This window comes from Acipenser ruthenus, chromosome 5, assembly GCF_902713425.1.
Source record: "Acipenser ruthenus chromosome 5, fAciRut3.2 maternal haplotype, whole genome shotgun sequence".
NCBI lineage: Eukaryota > Metazoa > Chordata > Actinopteri > Acipenseriformes > Acipenseridae > Acipenser > Acipenser ruthenus.
In genome coordinates this window covers 64,915,941-64,930,423 of record NC_081193.1, presented here as the reverse complement: position 1 = coordinate 64,930,423, position 14,483 = coordinate 64,915,941, and the positions used below count along the sequence as shown (strand labels likewise).

The 14,483-nt window shown below is 36.8% G+C and overlaps 1 protein-coding gene across 5 annotated transcripts in view; it reads right to left on the bottom strand.

Annotated features, from left to right (window-relative positions):
- LOC117403032 (signal-induced proliferation-associated 1-like protein 2) overlaps positions 1 to 14,483 on the bottom strand; it is a 138,216-nt gene that overhangs the window by 65,964 nt on the left and 57,769 nt on the right. For all 5 annotated transcript variants that reach the window (XM_059024379.1, XM_059024380.1, XM_034004867.3 and 2 more), the window contains exons 3-6: positions 11,357 to 11,490; positions 9,942 to 10,130; positions 1,866 to 2,040; positions 203 to 306 (exon numbers count right to left, since the gene is read on the bottom strand). In XM_059024379.1, coding sequence (XP_058880362.1) covers positions 203 to 306; positions 1,866 to 2,040; positions 9,942 to 10,130; positions 11,357 to 11,490 — 602 coding nt within the window. The remainder of the gene's footprint in view (positions 1 to 202; positions 307 to 1,865; positions 2,041 to 9,941; positions 10,131 to 11,356; positions 11,491 to 14,483) is intronic.

Here is a 14,483-nt window from a genome sequence, read left to right as displayed (position 1 = left end):
TCTTACATCCTACCAGTGTCAAGTTGTATCCACCTGTATACACCTGACAATTCAGAGGTGTTTTAAACGAGATTGTTAACATTTGTGTCTGACTAACACTGTACAATTCTATTGAGAAATACTACAGGATATGAGGATTTATTGACTTCATTAATATTTTGTCAAGGAAATAAACATCAGAAACTGACTTGAAAATACATACCTGCTGTGTGTTATTGGCAGTATATGGAAGTAAAGTTGACACATGGAACATCAATTCATAATCTTTATAGGTGGTGTACAGTGAGTGACTTCCAGTTGAATCAGCTAAAAAACACACAAAAAATATATATTATAAAAAACACACCTAGATAAACATTTCTATTATTTCACGGAGTGTGTGTATTGTTCATTATATATATATATATATATATATATATATATATATCTTCATTGAACACAAAAATAATTCTTAGCAGACGCCCTTATCCAGGGCGACTTACAATTGTAACAAGATATCACATTATACATTATTTCACATTATACAGATATCACATTATTTTTACATACAATTACCCATTTATACAGTTGGGTTTTTACTGGAGCAATCTAGGTAAAGTACCTTGCTCAAGGGTACAGCAGCAGTGTCCCCCACTGGGGATTGAACCCACAACCCTCCAGTCAAGAGTCCAGAGCCCTAACCACTACTCCACACTGCTGCCCTATCAATCAAGCAAACACTTCCTACTGAAAAAAAAACACCCTCTGATGAATTACTTTGCAGGTTGTCATGACAACTCAATTTTTAAAACCTTAAAAAGATCATATACAAAAATACATTTTGACATATCATATAACAGTGCACACCTGTTTGGAAGCAATACGGCTCTAATTGCATGTTTAGCAAGTATTGATTTGCTACAAAATACTGCACTCCATTACAAAAACTATATTTGTTGTTATCTAAACTGGCAGGTTTATTTCTAAGGCATGACAAAAGTTGTTGGAGTGTTGAATGTTGCTCTGAGATGGAGATATATAGTATATATACACACACTGGTGAGCAATTTTTTCAATGGGCTCATCCTGTTGATATTTCCTTTATCACACAGCTGTGCGATATGGGAAACACGCGCTCATTAATACCAGCAACAGAGCGCCATCCCAGCGTGAGCTGTTAAACAGCAGCTAGTGTGTGATAAATGGGAATTTAAATGCCCACCTGAGGGCGAAGCCTGAGGGGTTTATGCAAGCATCCCACCCCTTGGTTGTGCGTTAAATTCTCATATCACACACCATCCCATGCATTATTCTCTATCTATCTATCATTCAATATTACTCACACACACAAAATCGGATTGAAGACTTTTCTTCTAAAGACTTGAAAACAGGTTTATAGTTATGCCAGAATATTTGCTTGACATGTCCTGCTTTACACAAAATAGGGCACGTGCTGGTTCTGGCATACCGTGGAATGGAGCACTCATGTCCTGCAAAACTACAGAATATGAAAGATACTGCTCCCTTGTAACCATTAAAAATACAGATGGGCAAAATGTTTATAAACCATATTCTGTACAATATAAACCTGAATAAACATCTTGTCAAAGAGACTAAACATGTGTTGCTTATTATATAGGAGCAGCCAATTCCTTGATCAACAATTAAGAAACACTAAAACCACTAAACGTCTTCAGTATGATGAAATAAAAAATATGAAAATGAAAAAAGTACTTATAAAAAACTTTGAGGCAGATACATTTTCATCCTCCCCAAAACAGGGATTTTCTATCTATTTAAGCACACCCTTATATTCAGATATTACACTAAAATGAATAAATAGGCTTTAGAATGGATACAGGGTACGACTGTATTCTGATACATACTTTTGTTGTCCAGCTGGGCTCTGTACTTGCTGAACCCCTTCAGCCGCACTTTCTGACCCAGCAAATCCAGGAACTCGTCAAAGCCAGGCCCAGCAGTCTCATTGTTATACATCTCCTCCTCTGTGCTCTGCCCAGCCTTGCAGTAAAGGATCCCAACTTTGTGCTGAAAACTCAGCTAAAAACAGAAAAAAATACACCAGTCAGCCACCTTAATCAAGACCTATGATGATGTAGGTGCCCTAGGATCTTGTTTGGAAGACAAAGGTTATGTCAAAACGCTGGCCTTCTGGACTAAGGATTTAAAACGTTAGGTTATTATCATAACACTGGTTCCCTGAAATAGAAATGTAACCATTACTTAATGGGCGTTTACCTCCTAAAGACCCAAAACCTGAATTTATATACCAAAGCTGCTAAGCCGAGACTGGCGACGCAGTCATGGCCCGCCCCTGAGGGCATAAAATGACAGCACTCACAGGCCTCAGAGTACTTTTTCCTACAAGCCTGCTGCAATCATGGATGCAGCAACCTTAAAGGTTAATGGTTACATTTCTATTTCAGGAAACCAAGGTTATGATAATAAACCCAATGTTCCCTTTCAAGTACGAAATGTAACCATTACCTAATGGGTGAGTATGCCAAAGCCGTTGCAAGGGCACACTACTGTAGAACGATTGGAATGCTACAAGGCTAAGCTGTGTGGTAAGAGTCGACTCTTAACGTTCTAGTTCCAAAACCAGGGTTTTGAGGATACACGATTTAAGTCTGTAGAACCTAGTAAAAAGTAGGGGGAGTAGCCCACACCGCTGCATTGCAAAAGTCCTTGACAGAGGCACCCTGGAATAAAGCCCATGAAGTGGGCAGTTGTGGGGGCAACTTGGCCAGCTCATAGGCAGTCCCGATTGTGTCTGCTATCCATTGGGACAGCCTCTGCTTAGACAGGGTTTGAACATGGGACTTGGTCCCAGAGCAGACAAAAACTTTGTTTCAGACTGCCTCCAACTATTCATTCTGTCAACGTAGTATGCCAGGGGCCGCGCTGGGCAGAGTGTATGGAACTGCAGCTCCCTGTCAGACTTTAAAAGGAGGTGGAAGGAAGCCTCCAATTCCACAGATTGGTTGACATGGAATGTCTTCGGCAAAAGGAAGGATTGGTACAGAGCATAACCTTTGTCCTGGCCTCTGTAAAAATTAAGCAGGCTTTCGCTATAGTGAATGCCTGCATCTCGCTCACTCGCATTTTGAAGGTGACTTTCGCTATAGAGAATGCCTGCATCTCACTCACCCACATTTTGAAGGTGACAGCAAACAAACAGTCGCTTGAGCGATAAATATTTCAGCTCAGATGAATGCATAGGCTCAAATGGAGGCTTCAAGAGTGCATTGAGCACCACATTTAAAATGTCCTTCATAGGTGGCCAAAGCCAATGAATCCCTTTCAAAAATTGCCCCGGCCTTCCTTGAGAGGAGGTCCACCTCCCAGTTATCACCCCAGGCAGATGTACTGCCCGCAGTGAGAGGTTCTCGTGTGCCCAAAAGCTTCCGGGCCACGCAATGGAGACTGGGCGAAATGAGCCCGCCCTGGTGTTTGATGTAAGCCACCACTGTTGTGTTGTCTGTACGGAAAGGCACATGTCTCCCTTGAACCTTCTGCAAGGCTAAGTAAACTGCCTGCAGCTTCAAAACATTTATATGGAGACCCTGCCAAGGGGGGGTTCCACACCTCCTGTGCACCCCTGCCATTCCACACATCACCCCAGCCCAGGCTGGACGCGTCCTTGGTCACAACCTCCCTTCTGGTGACAATGCCCAGCACTACGCCGAGGTATAGATGGGCAGGCTCTTTCGACCTAGAGCTTGCCTTTAGACAGTGGCGAGTCAAAAGGCGGTCGCGGTACAGCGCGGGTTGAAAAACCCTGCTGTTGAACCAGGCCTGCAGAGGGCACATGCACAGGAGACCCAAAGGTGAAGCCATCAAGCCCAGAATTTTCAGAACTTCACTTCAGTGAGCGCTCTGTCAAGCTAAGATAGCTCTAAACAGGCAGCTATTCTCTGCACTCTGCTGTCTGACAAGCCTATGCTTAGTATCTGTGAAATTACATAAAATACTTCTCTCATACAAAATACAGTAATAACAATTACTTTAATTATACAAGGTGTCTCTTAATTTTGACCGAAGCCAAAATGAGAATAAAATAACTCCAGCCGGAGCTATTGCAGCCTGGGGAGAGAGCACAAAGTCAGCTGACTTGCGTTGCTTGATCCCTGGGAAGGGGTGAATCAAGCCGCCAGCTTCACGTGGAGCACAAGGCCGCAGTGGGACGTAACAAACAGGCTATAGTGTGCAATATACACAGAATTATTTATAAAAATAAATAAATAAATAAATAAATAAATAAATACATACATACAGCAGAAATAAATGATTGCATAAATTATGTGAAACAATAATTAGCGGAAATTATACAGTCATAAGTAACAAGTACTTATCTGATAAGCTCCTGTCAGGTCAGTCTTGAAAGGAAAAATGGCGCAGAGGTCTGTGAACGCTGTCATTTTATACCCTCGGAGGGGGGGCCATGACTGTGTCACAGGCTCTGCGAGCAGCTTTGGTATAGAATATTCCGGTTTCGGGTCTTAAGGAGGTAAACGCCCATTAGCTAATGCTTACATTTCATACTTGAAAGGGAACACATATCATTCCAACCCAACAACAAATGTTACATTTACATTCTAAAAGAACCCTGGTTTTGAGAACACTGTAATAACAAGAAAAGGTTAGATTTCAATTATGCAGCAATTTAGGCCATTTGAGATTTTGATATATGAACTTAAATACTTAAAATAGCTTCTGTGGCTTAGGATGCAAAGGGAGGAAAGGGGCTTGTTATGGAGGTAATATAGTATATGTGATTATGCAGGTCTTTTTTTTAGTATTGTAGCATGTGTTTGCGGTTAAAGGTCAATGGGTAAAAAAGCAAGACTTCATTTTTTATAAGGTTAAAAAAACGATGCAGTTACCCCACATTCTGTAACTAAACCTACTATGTTTCTATATCTTGGTTATTACAAGTACATTTTCAATACAATTTTCATCCAGCCTGATGTTCCTGGCCTAGACCTAGTTAGTGGTTGTAGCTGTCTGTCTACATTCATGGTTACTTGGCAGTTAATGAACCCATACAAATCATGTGAAAACTCCTCACAAGACCTTTCACCTTAAGTACATCAAATTCCTTATGTTTTTTTAATGCAAACACCCCCTGACATTCAGTCATGAATGTCACTTGTGACTTGATTCAAACCCAGACCTTCTAGAAGGTGAAAGCCATAAAAGATAAGCAAATTAGCCTGCTGTGCCATTTAGACCCCTATAAAACGCTATTTTAAACTTGGACCATATGTACGCAGTGGTCATTGTCACAATAAAGCAGCTGTTTTGAAGGCATGCCAAATTATGCTAAGCATTTATGTACTGTAAATAACCTTCTGTCATCCAGTCATCCATAACTTTAAAACACTCAATATTAAGATATTCAGTACTAAAATTAAGCTTCGCTACAAGCTATAAATACAAACCTTGATGCAGATCCTTGCCTAAACTGCAGATTAAGAAAAATATTGCATGACTGCAATAGATTAATCTTTTTTTTTTTTAATTAGAAAAGTCAAGCGTGAAACTTCACATTTCATTGTCTTTAGCCTTTAAATACCCAGAAATAAAATATTCCATGCATTCCTTCTATTTTAAAACTGGCATCTTTTATTACAGTAAAATCAAGATGCTCAGACACAGTATTTTCATTTCAGAATAATTCTCACGAAAAACCAACGACAGTCCAGTACTTTACCCCTTGATAAATCGTTCTTTAAAGAACAATTTACTTTTAAACAAGGATTAGTGTAATACAAGTGAAAATAAGGTTCATTTTACATCGAGTTTTGAAATGGTGGTAAAACTCCACAAATAACCAGCACATTTCAAATGTAACCATGTCTGCAGTTAAATACATTTAAATGCAAAATATGTCCACTTAAGTCAGTATAATTAAAAGCATTAGGTATTTGTTACACCAGAGACATTTACCTAAGTATTTAATTGATGGTGTGGCAACTCTGAAAATGTGAAAGGACAGTATTTACATCCAAAGTGCACAAAATCCTTTACAGACAGCTGTGAATTATTTATTAGGCTTTGAAATTCTCTGAACAAAAATAACTCACTATTGACCAACTCTCACATCCATTAAAATGGATGTAAGCAAGGAGGGTCACCATGTGTCTTCCAAAGGTTTCATGACAATTATTTCTGTAATGAAATAGCTACGGTAATTACAATAATGTCCCTTTATTTACACATTTAAACAGGTCAATCAGTCAGAGCAAATACACAATGTTGTTGTCATGGTAACTCCCTTTGTGGTGTAAAAAAAAAAGAAAGAAAAAGAAAAGAGATACTCATTTATTTTACCGTTTTGCTTTCAGGTCATACTGAGTTGAAAATGTGCTTTGTATTTGTAAACTTGACCCTCTTTATCCCAAGTGTTGTACCACACTACCAAGCTTAACTGGCATAATATATTACAGGCGACAATTTGAGTGGATCCCATTATAATATTGACTGTAATTGACATTGAGGATATAGATAATAAAGACTATCAACAGCCAGACTATTTTACTTACCACTACAGTGAGCAATTAAAGCTGATGCTCAAGTATAATGACAAATAGATGGTAAATTGCAGTTTAGACAGTCCGTAAATGAGTGATTCAGGGGATTTCTTAATATGAAACAGGTGCATTATACTTTAAAACTGAGAACACATACAAAAAAAATAAAAAATCCCAAACAGTTTTTCAGGTGAGCTCTGATAATTACTAATCCTCTCCGTTTAAACACAGACTCGAAAGCCAATTACTGACCCACCCTTTCAACTCAGAACCTTTAACAGTCCCAACTTGGTACTAAATTCTAAAATGTCCTCACACCGCTACAGTACCACAGTATTCTCATTCATTTTAACATTACATGTCGTTTGCTCTCAACACATCCGACTGATGACTATGACTTCTTAAATGCTTACTCCCACGCTTCTGAATCTCCAGTGGCAGTTGCATCACAGTTACCCCCTTAGTGCTTTGTTCAATACCACCCCCCCCTCATTTTACTACATCATGATACAAATTCCATACAGCTTATTTGTATGTTTATCAGCAATATGTAGATTTACCCACAGATAGATAATTACAGCTAGAAAAGGCATAATTGGAGAGTGAGTCTGTCTTCCTGCAAATGCCTTCCACTGTTCAACATCAAGCTGTGCACATGACAGCATGGGGTCCTTCAACAGTTTCCCATTGCCTTTCCTACAAGAGGGCAACCACTTACTCCATCCTCACGGGCATCACCAACCTCCCCCCCCGCAGAACCAAATCTAGATCATAGAGCTAGTCACAGCAGTGAGCTCAGTATAGGGGGCTGAACTTCAAAAAACAAACCAAGAACAAACATATGGCAATCTGATGAGCTGATATAACAAAACTATTAGGTCTGAACCTGCAAATGAGACATGCTTAAAAATCAGCTTAATTTTATATTTTTTTTCTTTCTGATTGCAATCATAAAAAGGTTATTTAAAAAAAAAAAAGATAAATCTGTGTAGGGCCGTTTGAGGAACTGCTCTTTAGTTCTTGTCCTGCCAAAGACATATGTAATGTCGGATGAAAGTACCTTAACACAGACTTATTAAAAAAAAAAAAAATAAATAAACAGATTTGAGTAATTGCAACAAGAAACATCATAAAAAGAAGACCGTAACATTAAAAGATATAGATAGACAGATACAAAACTGATATTTCAAGGAGATACATTTTTAAAAAGGTTGACAATTATAATCTGCAATCTCATAAAGGCAGTTTTGTGACAAAAGTGACATTAAGACGTAAATAAATAAAACATATTGTGTCTCCCGATATAGATGAGATGTAAATCATAATAAAACAGTGATTTAATCTCCAAAATGCTCACAGGTAATGTCTGATTCATAAACATTATAGTTTCTTTATGCAATGCCAGGAGAGAGAAATACGGAAAAAGAGTTTCCTATTAAGGTTGGATGCCTCTAAATAACAAATGTATGTACAGTACTAATCTAAAGGTTTTATTATATCACAGAAATAACAATATAACCCATTGCATACAGTAGCACATCTCCGTACCTATGAAGAGGCATTTCATACAGTACTTCCCCAAAAGAGCAAAATAAACATACAAAATAATATTCTTGATTACACAGCAAAGATTTTAACTGATTGCACAGGGTGTGCTATGTATTATGTGGTGGAAAGTTTTTTTTTTTTTTTACAAACAACCAATTCCTCTGTGGTTGGTATTACTTTTTAAATGCAGCTGTTTCTGATTGTAGCCATCTACTGTTTTCATAGTGCATCCTAATCAGGCATCCTTTATATTGAAAACTACTTCAGGTTGAAACTGTGATACTACATCTCTTACCATTGCGTATTTTACAGTTATGGATGCAAATCCTTTCTATATAGGGGTACTCCAGGCCTCTTCATAGCTTTTGGGTTTTTCATGTGTGATTATTTTTCATAACGAATACATACTGTGATTCTGTAATTTTTGTTTCTACTATTTATTTATTACTCGCACGAGACAAAAAAATAAAAACTTTCCAAAAAAGTTCGCTTTTGCTTTGTGGAGACAATTTTGATTGAAAAACAAACCATAAAACATTTTATTTTTGTTTTACAATTTTCAAACTATCGCTTTCGAGTCCTGATTCATGAGCTGCGTAATCAGAAGGTCACAGACTTAGTTCAGAGTTCTCTTTGAACTTCAAAGACCAGGCAAACTTCAAGTCGCAAATGTAGAACCCAAACTCAAAGTGTATGGAATTCTACGGTCACCCTTATATATTTGCTCTGCATTAAGAGTATTACTACCACTTTCTGTTCAGTAGAGCAATGTTTATGAAATATAGCAAAAAGAATGATTTCAAGTGAAGCATTCATGCATTTGTAATTAATATGCAAATTGGTTATGATTGGCATAAGATGAAAAAAACAATAAACTGAGAAAATACTGTGGGTAGCACACTCACAAGTTGTGAAGAAAATCTAACTTTAAAAAGGGACCAATACCCAGGCTATTACCAGTAGAGTATTTCATTTAAATAAGTTTGATTCATTTCATTCATTTATTTTTATATAACAACCAGTAATAATAAAAATAAGTCAGCTATCTTTTTACAAAGCCCACAGTAGTTTCATTTCAATTTTATAATGTTTAGTATACAGTAAAACTACTGGATTATAACAACTATTTTGAAATACAAAAAGTTCCCAATATACAAGGCCATAAGCACATTTTAATGATGTACAGTGTAGGGAAGGCTAATTTTAAATCAATCAGTCGCATACTTGTGTTGCAAGTAATACAATACCAGAACAAATTAATTTTCATTGGGAGTTAAAACTAAGAGATCAAGACTTTGTTTCAAACATACCCGATTTTCCAGGCCTTTTACCACGAAACCATAAATGAACAAGCCGCAGGAAACGGCTTTAATTAGATGCCGACATGCAGAGCAGCATCCATCTGCTGCATGTGCCAGCAAAGCGGACTAGAGCCGCTCCAGTCAATACTGGAAGTATTCCTTTTAATTGGTCTCACCCCCTGCCCCGAGGAAAAAAAAAAAAAAGAAAATCTGCACTTGCTTGTTTTCATCTGGGGATGATCTCACTAACTGAAGTGGCATGTTAAAAGCTTAGCAGTCCATGAATCTAACAGCCATCAACCAAACAGATGGCTTGTATACCAGTTTAGGGCATTAGAATAAAAGGGCTTAAAATGAGCTTCTTGGTATACTGGGGATCAGCTAAAGTTCATAAGAAAGCAGGGTCATTGGCTGAAATGACCAGAATATTGTCAAAAAGGTTAGTAAAAATGTATTTCAATCTAAACTCATTAACTTGTGGAAAGAAACATCACGATCTATTAATTTAAATTTTCGGGTTTTCTAACCAGAAGACACAACAAAATTTGCAACTTACCCCTTGTTCATCCAATTTAAGCAGCTGTTCTGGGACTTTGGGTGAGTTTAAAGCCAGCCTTAGGCACTGGATGTTTAGCTCTGGTATTGCGTACTCTAGCACCTCTTTGAGAGGCAGTCCCCTTGCTGTGCCATGTCTGGCTGTGGAGGGCACAGCATCTTCCAGTATCGCTCCTCTCAGAGTGGTGAGCTGTGAGGAATATATAGAGATCTGATTCAATATTTATACCTGCATACTTCAAAACATTGTCAACTTGAAGCCAGAGGAATTTAAACTCAATTCATTTTGGAAAAATAAAAATGTGCAATTGAGTGAGAATGACATCTATATCTTGTTCACACAGGGTGACTCAAAAGCAACATGGGGGGGGTGGGGGGGTGGAACACCATACAGTATGTTTTCTGTTCCTTTTCAGTTTAGACATTTGTAGTGGAAAGGAACGCAAAGAAAATGTTGAATTGTTTAGTGGAAAGGAACGCAAAGAGAATGTTGCAATGTTTAAGGCAATTCAAATCATTTACAGATTTAAAAATTCTCTTCACACCAAATGTGGATGGCTGTACTGCATCTAGGTCAGCGTTTACTGCTTGTAAATGTTTGGGATATTTCTACCAAAGGGCATCACATATTTTCACATTGCAGAGAATCAACTAATTTGACAATATTTTAACACAGGTTAACCCAAGTGAAATGCACCATCTCACCTCTAATGGGATTTGGCTTCTTTACAGCTGGACTGCCTGAAGCACCAAGTAATAATATAATGGACAATGGTCATATAGTACTGACTGGCACTGGAGGCATTTGAACCCTGAATCCTTAGCTACCTGTACTTTTTTTCTGTTGATATTTATCCAATAAATTGTATTAAACAATCTTACCAGGGCAAAGGACAATAAAAAAATGTAAGCACAAATGGATGCAAATAAATCCCATGTGCAGAACTATATATAAAACTTTTTAGAATACGGCTAGATTCCTCAGACTGCATTCATCTATAACACTTGATTCTAATATATTCAGCAATACCAAAACTGGGCCTACAAAAATATGTCGGATAAACATTTGATTAAAAAGTGTTTTAGCCCATAGTTAAATTTACAAATCTAAGTTTACTTTTCATATTTCTGAATATCCTGATATGGCTAGTCTGTATTGCATTTTATAGTGCATGGTCTTGAAAAACTGTAGCTGAAAATAAACTTACTAAACTAAAATTATGTTTCAATTTTTACATTGAAAATGGCTGTAGCTCACTCCACCATGTTATCAAAGATATATAAACTGTAAATTTGAAGTAATTAAATACATATTAATAACTAAATAGAAAAAGTACAATGTTGTAATAAAATGAGTCCACCCACTGTCTTTTTTTTTTTGTTTTGTTTTCTTCTAAGACATCAAAATGAATTTACCTCACTGGTCCTGAAGGTGATCCGATAGTTATATTGCACTCCATCCTTTTCTTTTCCATCCTCTAGCTTTTCTCTTCGGATGCTTACGGCCACAGGCCCCAGGTTTTCATCTACTCCAAAGTAGTTTTGATGTTCTGTGAAGTGAAGAAAAAAAAATGTAAAAAGTTAAGTAGGACATAAATAGATCATTAGCTAGTGGTCTGCTCAAAGCGTGGAGGGACCATTCACAGCAAGTTCGGTATTTTGATGGTTATAGTCCAGCATTGTGCCGTTTTAGATAAACACTATACAATCTGTAAAACTGTCTGCTAGAAAGTGAGTTTTACCTACACACCGGTTCCTTTGTTGCAAAAGTACTGTAAATGCTGCATTTTAAAAGCAGTTTTATATTAATGGATTTTTCTGCATTAAATTTGTATTGGGCATAAATGTGCTGAACCTATGCACTTCCAGTAAGGTTATGCAGAGGAATACAAATAGAGGTTAGAAATATACAGTTTATGAAGTAGCTAGCAGGCTCAACATGATTTTACTGTGCTGACCAGGAGAAGTTTACATGTTTCAGTCACAGTCACAGACACAGACAGTTAAGACAGCCACTGAAAATTGTGTTTTTGACATTTCTCAAAATGTGTGTATTTAATAAATACATACATAAATAAATAAACAAATAAATAAATAAATAAATAAATAAATAAATAAATAAATAAAAATAAGTACGCAAACAGGAACGTGACCGACTGCCCGAGAAAAGACAAACCAAAACGTTACTGCCCAGTCTCGAATCATTCATGACATACAAGCAGCCATTTTCAAAGAAGCGGGAGTCATGTCTGGGAGATGTCATGTAATAAAAAGAGGAGGGGATGACTAGGGTAGATTCATTGTTGTTACATGCATGTTAAATTTCCCAATATACAATGCTTTACCAATATGCCTAATAGACGAGTTTGTAGTACTACATTGCAAAAAATGCAGTATTCCATTGTATACATGGCTCTTAAGCGTAATTAAGGTTGTATCTTTGTAAAGACATCTTTATTTGAAGTTTTATTTTTTTCTGAAAGTTAGGGTGGGAAATTTGGGCTACATCTTAAATTTGAGGCCATCTTATTCTAAGGAATTCGGTAGCAACTGTAAATTACTGGTACTGTACACAATCTACAGAGTAAATGTACTGTACTATCACAATTGCCTGACATTTGATCGTAGCATTTCATATTTCACAAAAATGTTTATCCGCATGCTTTGTATAGTAATTTAGGATATTGCAATCAAACAAGGACGAAGATAATTATTACAGTACAGCAGGGTTTCCCCTGGGTTCTAGATTTTTGTAGTCACTAGTGACTAATACTTTCTAAAAACATTAGGTCACTCCAGATATTCAGTAGTCACTAATGGCGCACAGCTCAAGTTTTCAAGGGTGTTATGAGTCCTGTTTTTATTTTATACCTTAAATCACTGTATTGACCAAAACAATTATTTAATTAAACCATTTTAATAATGCTCTACAGTTTAAATAAATTGGTAATTTACAGCTGTAAAGTTTTAGAACATTAAAACTCAAGAACCAGATTTATTTGCCCTGAAAAGCTACATACAGACACAGAATGCATTATGAATTACTTATACCATGTATGTCTTTTTACAATAAAAAGAAAAAAACAGTGTTAGATTATTATATACAACCCATGGAAACAGAGTTTTGCAATAAGGCTGAAACTTTGCTGCTTGTTTTCTTTTTCTGTTATCTGCCGCATGTGAGCTTGTTTGTTCTTTTTCTATATCTATAGCAGAGGGTAATTGCTTCTCATCAACTTCAGTCTCCAATTTATTTCATGAGTCTTCCTCTCCTTTCTCAAATGCCCAAACCCACTGCATTGAAAGAATCCACTCCCAACAGGCTTGTTGCTAGGGAGCTGACGTCACTGCCAGGTGACTTTTGCTAGCGCATTGCTGCTGCCACAAGTGAACACCTCGCTGGCTAAAATAAAAACCGTTTCAGCAAGTAGATATTTAATTTACTTTGTATTACTGTGGAATGCGTGTGTATATGATAACAGTACGATATTAATGCTTTGTTCTTAATTGTTTTGTATATTTTTGTTTGTGGTGTGCAGTATGAAATAAAACAAACAGTAATTCTAAGTGCCTATGTATATTGCAGCTAAGGCATGCACAGTTAGATAGTAAAGATTACCGTGATATATCTGAATCCGCAGTATAGCGATTACCGATATAAACGAGGGGTGGGTGTAATATGTTTCTCATACAGTACACCGTACCATACAAAAACAGCTTCTTTTAAAACAAACAATACAATAGGCCTACAGCTACAAGGCAGATTGAAAACTGATGCCTGTTCTGCAATACATACTCTGTTTCATTGAGAAAACAACCTAACCTCTTGAACTAACTAGGGCTACAGGAATACAATTCCGTTTTACATGACTATGCATTTAATATAACTAGAAATAAATAAATAAATAAATAAATAAATAATAATAATAATAATAATAATAATAATAATAATAATAATAATAATAATAATAAATGTCAGTAGTATGATGTTTTAGCACAAATGCTTATGATCGTATTCAAATAGTATATCAGCGACAACAAGGGGTGTGGGAACGTTCTAGAAGTACAGGGGTGCTGTGCACCTGCTGGTGCAATGATAAATCCTATTAGTTTCATGAATGTTATGAACTGTGTGTGCAGTGCACTGCGCCTTTTTACATTGCTTTTGAACACAAACTATAATAGACCAATCAGCACCATCTGTCACAACAGGGGCAGGATATTTTATAAAAAAATGATTTAGTGACATTCTGGACGTGCTAAATGTCCATTTTCTTATCAGCATGACACCAGAGCACAAGCCTTCTGACTCTCTTTGCCTACAATGACCATTGTAAATTGCTGAACCTGTTTAATTATACAAGACATTTCTAAAAGTGCACTATTTAAAGTGGATCTTTATAGTGGATCTTTACAATATACACTACTTTTTGATTTGTTTGCTCTAAACGTTTTATGGTAAGTATGCTTTAAACAATGTAGCAAGGACTGTGGTTAAAGATTTGTTTTACTTCAATAGATAAACAGGTGTTGATGCTGGCTT